Source organism: Dipodomys ordii, unplaced genomic scaffold (genome assembly GCF_000151885.1).
Source record: "Dipodomys ordii isolate 6190 unplaced genomic scaffold, Dord_2.0 Scaffold117, whole genome shotgun sequence".
Classification (NCBI taxonomy): Eukaryota; Metazoa; Chordata; class Mammalia; order Rodentia; family Heteromyidae; genus Dipodomys; species Dipodomys ordii.
Window position 1 is genome coordinate 4,239,830 of NW_012267333.1, and position 12,260 is coordinate 4,252,089.

General features: G+C 35.6%; 1 protein-coding gene across 1 annotated transcript; it reads left to right on the forward strand.

Moving 5' to 3' along the window:
* The first annotated feature begins 8,890 nt into the window (after positions 1-8,890).
* On the forward strand, positions 8,891-9,808 carry LOC105995457 (olfactory receptor 1013). Its single transcript, XM_013029171.1, has one exon. The coding sequence runs from the start codon at positions 8,891-8,893 to the stop codon at positions 9,806-9,808; it is 918 nt and encodes a 305-aa protein (XP_012884625.1).
* Positions 9,809-12,260: the final 2,452 nt, after the last annotated feature.

Sequence of the window (12,260 nt, forward strand, 5' to 3'; positions counted from 1 at the left end):
TAGAAATGTAAGCATCTCACCTAAACATTTTCTGGAAGAGCATCATCTCATTGGAATTCAATCTTGGCCATTGCTGAATCTTTTAAGGCAGTGTCTGTATTCCCAAGCTTGTTGATTTCTGAAATCCCCTCAGGACTGCATAGCTTGGGAGGAACTAACAGGACAATTAAACAACTGTGTTTTAACAAGTTGCATAATATTAAGTAAGATGAACAAAAACTTTAGGTAATTATGTATTGCTAGTGAAAAAGTCATAACTTTAATTCTTGTTGTCTTTTGAGTCCAAGACAAATATGTATATACACATAAATTCCATGTATGTGTAATTAAATATATAATCATATGTACAATTTCTAATTTTTATACATTGTATATGTAATTATATGTAACATATAATTACATAATATATAATTATCATTATATAACATATATACTTATATATAGTCATATACTTTAATTAAATATAACTACATATAGTTATATATGGTAATGAAAAGCTATACAAATTATATAGTAACATATAGCTACATAGAGTTATATATTACAGATATGGAATATATGAAATATAGTTTTATATATTACATATAATTACATACATAGTATATACTCTATCACGTATATCTATCTGCATTGGAAAGTATGTACATTCTTATACAGACATTTATGTTATAATTTGGCTATCACTTGTACCTCTAAATCAATCTTGCTGCCATCTAATCTCTTTGTTCTAGCATACTATCTACCTTAAGCATATCATTTAGCCCATTTACTCTTGATCTAATGAGTTTTTCCAGTGACTGTGAATGTCACAAAAGAGAATGTGAGTAGGCCATTCTTGGCCTTTTGTCTGAATCCATGGCACTTACCACCAAGATAATCATTCTTTTTATGTCAAAGTAGACAGTACAAAATAACCATAGCTATTCTTCGTTTACATTCTTTGTACATGGATTTAATTTCTATCTACTAATGCTTGCAAAAAAGAAAAGGAATTCTTAAAAGAGTATTGATTTTCAATTCTAGAGTATTAAAATTTGCATAACATGCATCTGATTTTTTTTGTCATTCTAGAAACATGGATGCTTCTATAACTATGAGGATTAAGATGAATAGTCAACATAAAAAGCATCCTGTTGATGTAGCTGTGATAGTATAAGAAGAAAAAAAAAGAATCATCTTTTTAAATTTCAATTTATACACCTGTAGAAATACCCAGGTTATCTAGGATATTTTAAAACTATATAATATGGAAAATTGAAAGAAAGTAATATTAAACAACAGAAGGGTAAAACTCATTGCTTCATTTTGAGTTAAATATTTATATAGTGATACATATACCCTGTAGAGTACTATGAAGAAATTTAGAAATTTAAATTAATGAATATTATTTGTAGCCTATTGGCAGAAGAAATAAATAATAACTGCAAAGAAGTCAAACAAAATGAAAAATTCTCCAATGATTAGGCAGGAATAGTTGCATAGCAGGGTTGATAAACCTGATGAGGGACAGCAAGACATACTGAAGAGTCTGATATGATGAGCAAACCTGCTGGTGATCTTTATTACACAGTTAGCACTACTGAGGCACCATAGGCAATTCAGGAAACAAGAAGAATTTTCTAATTGTCAGTGGGTGAGACCAGTTGAGTTTAATTAATACCATATTTTATTTACCTGAAAACCCAATCCTGGTTACCAGTGTACCTTCAATACACGTTGGTGAGATCTGAATGCTCTTAATGTATATGCTATGAAAACAAGTCTTGGATTTCTTCCTTCCAGGTAGTCATATTTTACTGTTATCCTCTTCACAAGCTGGAGTGATGGTTTCAGTGCTGGAGAGTTTTGCCTTAGTTAAGACAACTCCCTAGTTCAGTAATTAGAAGACTTTTGTCTAGGGTAGTGATGATGCCTTCTAGTGTGTGTGTGTGTGTGTGTGTGTGTGTGTGTGTGTGTGTGCAAATTACATGTTTGCCTCTGCAGAAAAGTATTTTTATTGTTACTCCTTAACTTGTCTACTTAATGTTTCCCCTTATCCCAAAATCTATGGTCTACCTATCAGATTTAACAACAACAAAATCAACCACAGTAACTATCAACCTTTAGGATTTAATTGATATTGTTTCTCTGCAGTTCTTAGCAACAGCCTCCTTCAAAACTACAGTTTATTTTTCCAAATTCTTTTTCAAGTAATACATGAGCATTTTTTTTGTTGGTCATGAGACTTGAACTCTGGGGCCTGGGCACTGTCCCTGAGCTCTTCAGCTCAAGGCTAGTGTTCTACCATTTGAGTCACAGTGTCACTTCTGGTTTTCTGGTGGTTTATTGGAGATAAGAGTCTCAAAAATTTTCCTGCTAGGGCTGGGCTTTGAACTGTGATCCTCAGAGCTCAGCCTCCTGAGTAGCTAGGATTACAGGCATGAGCCACTGGCACTGGTATGACATTTGAACCTTTAAAATAAACAAGTCCAGTTGTTGTGGTAGATATCATTATGGCTAGAGTGTAGGTTACACTTTCATCTTATTTCATGATATCACTGGTGGTGATTTAAATGCTCAGCATGACACCTCACTCAAGGCCCAGTGGCAGCAGACATATATGAAGAGTCTTTTTAAAAATATATATTAATGTGTTTTGAAGTCAAAGGGACAGAAGATACTGTACAAAAAATATAATTACTCATTACCTGACTCATATAATTGTAATCCCGCTCTATATCATTTTTATAACAAGGTAACTTAATAACACATACATATTTTACTGTTATTATAAAAGTGACACAATAGGGGTTACAGTTACATAATCAATCAGGTAATGAGTACATTTCTTTCTGCTGAATAGTCTTTAAATATGTGAGCCAACTACTCCTGAGTGACTCAGTATGAGGTTTTGATTCTGGAGTTTTTCCTAATACCATATACTGTATTGGTCAGAGTTCTGTCTGGAAACAGATACCCACTCACTCTGGACCATTTAAGGAGAATGTAGTCAGAGGGATAGGTAGAAATGGATGATGTGAATGATGGAGCATGGGAATACTAGATGGGGCAGAATTGTCTAGAATCTAGTGTCTAGAGTGTCAGAGTGTGAATACATCCAGGCCTGAAGGGAAATGGGAAATAAAGCAGTTTTCAGGGAGGGGAAGTAAAATGGCAGGAGAGAGAAAAATATAGAAAGAGAGAGACAATGAAAGAGACAGAGAGAGACAGAGAGGGAGGGAGGGAGAGAGAGAGAGAGAGAGAGAGAGAGAGAGAGAGAGAGAGAGAGAGAGATGGAGGGAGACACAGATTTCATTTGGAGTTGTTGAGGAGAATGCGGGTAGGAAGAACTCTGGCATTCACCCAGGGAAAAATGGGTTCTTCATTGCCCACACAGGAAAAGAGTTTGGGGATTAAAATTCTGACTTAAGCTTTTTCTTCTTTTCAATTCCTATCCATCCTGGCAAAATTACTTTGCACAAATTTTCCAGATAGATTGTTTGGAGTACAAAGTAGTGTAGAAATCGATGTCAATTGGTATAGAGGAAGTAGAAGATATCCAGTGCCTACAAAAATACTTAAACCCTGAGCTGACCACTCTTCAAGTGTATATTTGGTTATACATATGTTCACACAGAGATATATACATTTTTACTTGAATTCAGTAGAGCAATACTGAATATAGACATGTATTCAAATGGATCCATCGAAGGAAAATAGTACTTCCTGAGCTAAACCTTTCTGGATTTTATCATAAAATGAAACCAATCTTATTAATGCATTTTTTCTAATTGCCTGTTTGTAATTTCCCAAGCTGCAAAACTGCGAGGATGAAACCCTGGGGATGAAATAATTATTATAAAAGGTGCTGGGGTTTTCTGATTCGAATCTTCAAATACTGAAGGGTTTGCCGAAAACTTGGTAAGTCATGTGATACAGATGTTCTCCATCTCATTGCAATTTTGTTTTGTTCTTAAAACACAAGAAAAGAAATGACCAAGTACCAAGACATTTTGTTTTGTTCTTGTAAGGATTCAGGAGATATTTGTATTCTGGTACATGAAAGAAATTGCAAAGCCTTCTTTTTCTATCTCTCCTTAATTCTATATACTTTATAAAACTCCTTTATTAAATCTTACCAATGCTTCTCCTTATTGGATGTAAAAATACCATGAAAACCCTTGTCATCTTTTATTGTGTGTGTATGTGTATGTGTGTGCTTGCTTTATGGGTTTAAGCATTTTCTATTGCAAAGATATAGTCATCAAGACATGGGGGAGCCCACAACCAGTCATAATTATTTTTAATGCAACCAAGCATAAGAGAAACAACTGAGTCAAGAGACAACAGACATGGAACAGGGCTATGAGCAATTTGAAGTCATCAGGAATATTTCTTTATACCAGAGAGATGTAAGTTTCAATAGCAGATGCAAAAAAGCAAAGATAAAAAGGTCAGTGTTAACAGTTTTTCACTCCTTCTGAAACTAACATCCAAATGCATTACAATGGTATGATCCCAGTCAGCAACATAGTACAAAATGCTCAGCATTTAATGTCATTTATTGGATGTGCAAGACTCTTAGTATCCTTTGACTTAACATTGCTGTTAACTCTAATAGTTTTTAAAATGGACATTATATTCCCCATGGGAAATTGCCTGCCAGGTAGCTAACATTACTTTGCAAAGGTGACCAAACTATAAAATGTCAGAATCAGTATTCTACCTAAACCTCTCTGACTCTAAATCTCATGGCTCTAAACTTCAATGGAAGGCTGTCTCGTTCCCATCTCTCTTCCAAAAATGTCTTCGTGTGTACACGTGTTCGTTCATTTATCTTCTCACTACTGTGATGTTGGACTGCTGTCTTTCCAGTAATATAGGCAACAGTGAAACATTTCTTACAGTGTTGCATCAAAACAAGTTATGTCTGACTTACTTTCGGCTACTGGAAGGAAATGACTTTCCCTGGAACATTTTAGTTCCTGGGCGATGAGGCCCCAGGAATCCACTAGGCTAGCAGTCTGTCATTTGATCCTTATGTTTTTGAAGGGCAGTTATTTTTTGAATATTTTCCATGCCTTTCCCATGCCATTTTTGGTACTTTACAAGTGAGGCAGTGGAGGCTTAAGAACACTGAATGAGGTCTTTAAAGAGTTGGTAACTGGTGAGATGGACGTACAAGTTTGCTTGTTGATTATCTCATTGTGGGTGGCCCATGTAGAAGGGGCATGGGTCCTATCAATTCTTTAATATGAACAAAAGTTTGCCTGTAAAATTGAAATTTTCTTCCTTTCAGATATACTTTGTTCTCCAATGGATTTCTTCTGAAACTCTCAGTACCCTGAGTATGAATTCTATGGTCATTTCTCACTGGCTTTTCTTGTACCTGCCAGTGAAAAACATAAGCTAGCCAAATGTTTCTGATTAGGGAAAGAAACATGGGATGACCTTTTATACAATAAACAAATGCAGAATGAAACTAATGTGGGATTATAAAAGAGGTAACTGCCGTGGCTGGCTACCTCTCAAGACGTGTGTCTTGAGGGTTCTAGCATGCATGCATGCATGCACTCAGCACCTAAACAAAATTGTGCCATTTTGGGGGACAGACAAAGAGTTGAGCACTGGCAGGGAACAGTGAGAAAACAATAACACACACACACACACACACACACACACACACACACACACACATGTCTTAGTTGAGTTGGCATCCTCGTGGGTGAGGACAGCCAGCAACTTCAACCACAAACAGTGATTAAGCCATGAGAGAGGCTAGAGACTGTGGGTGTAGAGAAAGAAGAGGCACAGAGTGGCAGAGCATGGTCAAGGAAGACCTCATTGTGCAGATGACATAATGTTGAGCCAATAAATTGGATAAAAGAATGTTTTGGGCAGAATTAACAAAGTAGTGTAAACATTGAGTTTTAAACTTCAATGGGCTATTAGTGAAGGGAAGATAAATCAGATTTTCTAAATTCACTCTGCAATGATTTTCCTGAGAACTGGATTGTGCCTCTGGGTGAGGCTGTCTGATCTTCACCCCCTCTTCCCTCTCATTGGATTATCCACTGTTCTATTTTTAAAAGCATTTTTATTGTTATGAAGAAGGTGATGTACAGAGGGGTTCCAGTTACATAAGTCAGGAAAAGAGTACATTTCTTTTTGGACAATGTCACCGCTTCCCTCACTCTCTCCCAGTTTTTCCCCCTGTCCCCACCTACAAATTGTTCAGTTCACTTTCCACATAGTGTCCAGCAAGTCCACAATGCTGCATTCATTCACCCTTTGCCCCATCATTTCTTTGCACCATGTGCACTCCCAAAACTAGATAAATAAGCAAACAGAACAAAAAGAAAAGAAAAACGTAAGGAAGGTGGTTCCAGCTAAAGAAACTATTTCCTTATTCTCTTCAATATGACTGATAGCAGAAGCTCTAAAAAATAGGAAGAATGATATTATGGCTAAGAAGACTCTGAAGGAATTAGCTATATCAGAAAAAAGTAGCCTTAGAAGCACTGAGATCCTAGCTCAGCTCTGCTGCTGCTTACCACTGTGATCTCTGGGGTCTCCAGGCTTTTTCCAGAAGCTCTGAGTTTCCTTACATGCAGCAACCTCATGGGATCAAGTTGAGAAACAAAGATAAGACCTCCAGCACTTCATTTCTTTAGTGCTTTCTTCTAAAACCATAGTTTAAAATAGAGCAAAAAAAAAAACTGATTCTCCCATGCTAATTTTTCCTTCATTTAGATTTGTTTCTAACTAATAACAATAAGTGATACTCTGTATGCTATGTTTATTTTTAAACTTTTAACATAGGATAGTATTAATTTCCTAGAACAGTGGAAAATGACTAAAATACCTCGCTTTAAGTAATAAGCACTGTACTTAGAAAACAGTGAATGTTTGGTAAATAGTAGGCAGCACTGAAAAGCTTGAAAGCATTTTGCAAGGTCGTGTGTTCATTTGCGAGCGCATGGGTTCATGGGGAGAGGGCCGAGGAAGGGCTTAGACTGGCAGGAATGATCTGTTTTCTACGTATAGCAAAACAGGACTTTTTGCTCCGTGCTTTCTTTTTTGTTGCTGTCGTTCAGCTTCTGATTTCTATATTTGAGATTAGTTGTTGTAATACACTGTAACCCTCAAAAAGCTTCATCGTAATGTTGAAAGCCTTGATTTTAGCCTCTAACCTGTGTAAAAACTCCCATCTGTTCAGCTTACCTGTATAAATCTGTGGATCTAGAATTTTAAAATGCATATTAATAATTATAATAAAAATGACATTGTCTTTGTGTTTTGTACTAACATGAAAGAGTACATGTACTGGAGTCCTCACTAGCCAATGTTCTTTTTCTAATGTTTCTGGGAAAAGAGAGAGAGAGAGACAGACAGACAGACAGACAGACAGACAGATACACAGAGAGACACACAGAGAGACATAGACACAGAGAGAGAGACAGAGATAGAGGAAGAGAGTTACAGAGCCAGAGGAAGAGAGAGGAGGTTAGAGGTTCCACATAAACAATAGAATCGGCTTTGATGGAGTGGGAAGGAGACAGGAGAGCCCTGTGCCTTACACAGTGTGGTAAGAAGGAATGGGCTAGGCAAGTGCGCCTAGATTTTACAAATATTTGATGCTCTCACTGAATTATGACTTCCTTATGTCATGCCCACAAACTTAACTCAGTCCCATTTGCTTTTCCTTAGGCCCTGCAGATTGTCTAGAAAACAGTAATTCTAACCAGATTTGAAGGTTTGGGACCCTGAGAGTACTGGTTTGAATAATGCCCATTCAAATTTAATTGTGTGGTCTTCAACAGGGTAGACACAATCATTCCTGTAGCTTAGACAGTCCATGTGGAAAATGAAAATATGCACATTTATGTCATTATTTTATGTCATTATTTTAAAAATTCAACATGATGAACATTTTAAAGCATTAAGTAGAGTGGCACATATTAAATGTCTAGTAAGTTCATATGATCGGCAATGCAGAGGGTTAAGAAATAGCTTTCAAATACTAAATACCTTGGTTAAAGTGAATTTTACATTAATTATATGATATATTTTACATTAATTATATGATATATTTCTTATTATTTCAGAATTGAGGAAACTTGAGATTGGATAGGCTTACTTACTGCAAAATATATCTGTGTGGGCCCAAGATAAGGTAATTCTATCTCTATAGGGATATGGATGGAAAAATACTCAAAGAGCATGCTTCTCTAAGGTGCCCTTCGTATGTACAAAGCCATAATTATATACTCTAATAGTCTTAGATTCATGTTAAACAAGGATTAATTTACAAGATTACTTCAGTCAAATTAATTGTTTTATATGTATTCTATATAATGAGAACCATAAAATATTCTTTATAGCATTGGAGAATTCTATAGATATTATTATTGTTGTTATATTTTCAGTTGTGAGCTTGAGCTCAGGGCCTGGGCACTGTCCCTGAACTCTTTTGCTCAAGGCTAGCACTTCACCACCTTGGCCACAGTACCACTGCTGGTTAACTAATGGTTAATTGGAAATAAGAGTCTCACAGACTTTCTTGCCTGGGCTAGCTTTGAACTGCTGTCCTCAGATCTCAGCCTCTTGAGTAATTAGGATTGCAGGTGAGAGTCACCAGCACTCAGATTTCTATAGTCATTATTATCAAAGAGTAAGCTCAATAGATAAAATGATAAAATCATGTATTGCATGTACAATCGTATCAAGTAACATGTTATCATTGTATCCCTCCTTTTGCATTGATCTAGATTCTCCTAATGAAGAAAATAAACATTGTCCATGAGGACATTTTGTAAGATGTACTCATTGGACATGTTCTGATTGATTAAGCATAGTGATCTCATGCGAATTCTCATGTCTCTCCTCTCAGGTGAGATTCCCCACAACCATGGAGCTGTATAATACCACAGTGACAGAGTTCATCATGTTGGGGTTCACCACAGATCCTGTGAAGCAGCGAGTCCTGTTTGTGGTGTTCCTCCTGGTGTACACATTAACAATGGCAGGAAATTTCACCCTCATCGTGCTGATATGCAATGACCCCAGGCTCCACACACCCATGTATTTCTTCATTGGAAATCTCTCCTTTCTGGATCTTGGGCTGTCTTCTGTCTACACACCAGAAATCCTGATCACCTGTGTCTCTGAGGACAAGAGCATCTCCTTTGGTGGCTGTGTGGCTCAGTTCTTCTTCTCTGCTGCACTAGACTACACTGAGTGTTACCTGCTGGCAGCCATGGCTTATGACAGGTATGTGGCCATCTCAAAGCCCCTGCTGTATTCTCAGGCCATGCCTCTAAAGCTATGTGTATTCTTTGTAGCAGCCTCATACCTTGGCGGCTTTATTAACTCTGTCATCATCACCAAAGACACATTTTCCTTGCACTTCTGTAGTGACAATGTAATTGATGACTTCTTCTGTGACATCCCACCCTTGGTGAAGCTGGCTTGTGGCAAGAAAGATAGCTACCAAGCTGTCCTGTTCTTCCTCCTGCTGTCCAATGTCATAGCCCCCATTGTGTTCATCCTGGCCTCCTACCTGTTCATCATCGCCACCATCCTGAGGATGCGCTCCACCCAGGGCCGCCTCAAGGCCTTCTCCACCTGCTCCTCCCACCTGACCTCTGTGACCTTGTACTATGGCTCCATTCTCTACATCTATGCTCGCCCTCGATCTAGTTATTCTTTGGACAGGGACAAAATTGTTTCTACATTTTACACTGTGGTGTTTCCCATGCTGAATCCTGTGATATACAGTCTAAGGAATAAAGATGTGAAAGAGGCTTTGAATAAACTTTTTAAATAAAGATCATTTCCTTTAAAGAAGTACATAATTATTGGTTAATTATTGATTGAATTGTTTAAGTCTATCATAATACAACGTGCTTTAACATATTTTGACTTTTCATTTTTTAGTGTTCAGGAGAGGGAAGGTAATGATTTAGGATAATTTTAAAGATAAACTTTAGATATGAAGCTTGTGCATTTGAATTTTTTGTATAGTATTCTACATTGAAAACAAACACAAAGTAGTTTCTTTTGTCTTTCCTATAGTGACCTGAGATTTCACTGCTGTGGAGTGACTGACATATATATAATAAAAGCTCCATGTTGATGAACATCATGTTCTAATAAAAGAATAGTAATTATGTCAATACGCCCTTTGTGTTGTGAAAGTCTTCTCTTACTAATGATAAGAAAAAAATAAAATTACCACTTAAAATAATGTTAATATGTTTAATTGGTGTATTAGAAATGTACCTAAATATATCTTTAGTACATGCAGGGATGTATTATAAATACATGTACACAGATACTTACAATTCATAGTAAGAAAAAATAACTTATTTCATGTAAGTTTAGTGAGACTAGAAATACATATTATAAATGAATAAAACAATAGAGCTTATATTATGGAATATTAATTTTAAAAATTTCATTACTGGGTTAATGTATAAGCATTTTAAAACCCCTAATTATTATCAGATATGTTCATTTTAATTCTTTAATTCTAATATATTCAGATAAGCAAATGTGTGATCATGCATTAGTTCTAATATCTGAGGAATCTATAACTCCATAATGACTGTAATAATTTACATTTTCACGAATGATGCACATATTCTTTTAAACATATCCTGGGTAAACTTGATATCTTTCAGCCATTCTAAATGGTTATTACATAATAATAATATCTCCATGTAATTTTAAATAGACTAAAGATTAGGGAAGGATTAGAATTTATTTATTGTCTGTAACTGCTCTTTGAAAATTGTTAATTCCATGAACCAGTTTTTAATAAAGTTAATTGAGTTTTTCTTTGACTTTCTTATAGGTATATTAAGCTTTTTGATGTATGCCTTGTAAATATTTTTGTCTCATATTTATGATGATGCTTTTATTAAATCACTCTTCAATGCATTTTGAAATCAGAGATTGTGATACTTTCATATTTGTTGTTTTGGACAAGATAATTTTGGCTATTTCCAAAGATAATTTGCTATTTCCATATGAATTAAAGTTCCAAGATAATTTGGCTATTTCTCTGAGGTAAAATTTTTGTTTTTTAATTTCCACTTTTCTTTTTTATTTAATTGAAAACTGATAATGACATTTTATCAAAATTACTCTGAATTTATATACTTCATGTGGTAGAAAGGGATTATTTTCCAAACTATATACATAGCTCATACCAATTTTCAATTAATAATTACATTGGATACAACTTGATTAAATTCTCCAAAAAAGCAGTAAACCCTCAGAGTAGTTGAATGGGTTTAAAAGACTGAAGCAAATTTCTGTTCACCATATTCATCTCAAAGACTGAAAGTGACAGAGGAGTAAATGGCATTTTACCAAATGGAACCAAAGGGAGAACACGTAGTTACTCTCAGACCATGCAGACGCCAAGCAAAATATTGTGAAAGGAAGCACAGGAACCTAGCACATAATAACAGCATGGTCAGCTTATGAAGCTGCAACCATTGTAAATTTTTGTGTACTCAATACTTAAGTACCCAAATACATTACACTAGCATTAAATTACTTAAAGGAAGAAGTAGCTGCATCATAATAATTTTTTAAGGAATACACTATCCCATTTTCAACAATGGGTAGATAATAAGTACAGAATATTGATATAGGTGCATTGGATTTGTAGAATGCTTAAGATCAGAGGATCTAACATGTATCTACCTAGCATTTTTTCCAAAAAAAAAACATTTTTTTTCAAATAAACATAGAATATTCTCTAGGATACATGTTATGTTAGTCCATAAGACAAGTCTTACTAAATTTATCAGACGGAAATAATAAGTACTAATTTAATTACAAAGTATTAGCATAGAAATCCCATTGTGACAATGAGATGTACAAAACACTATGTTGAAAACGAACTTTACAACTTCGGCGGGGGGTGGAGAGAGTTGTGGAGGTGGGAGGGAAGGGATGGTGGGGGAAAACAAAGGAGGAAGCAACAATGCTCAATAGGAGATGTACTCATTACCTTGCTCATGTAACTGTAACCCCTCTGTACAGCATTTTTCCAATAAAAAACATACAAAAAGAGAAATCAGTAAAAGGAATAATTTTGGGTAATTCACAAGTACATAGGAATTAATTGTGATGCTCTAGAAAAAAAAACAGAGTTAAAGAAGAGCTTTTCAGAAGAGAAGCTGGCATAGTGGTTGTCAGCTATTTTAGCTATTCAAGAGCTGAGATGAGGATGGCATGGATACAAGATCAGTCCAGGCAGAAAA

What these genes read in the sequence shown, in the direction of transcription:
- LOC105995457 (XM_013029171.1), top strand. Translation starts at nt 8,891, where the DNA reads ATGGAGCTGTATAATACCACAGTGACAGAGTTCATCATGTTGGGGTTC.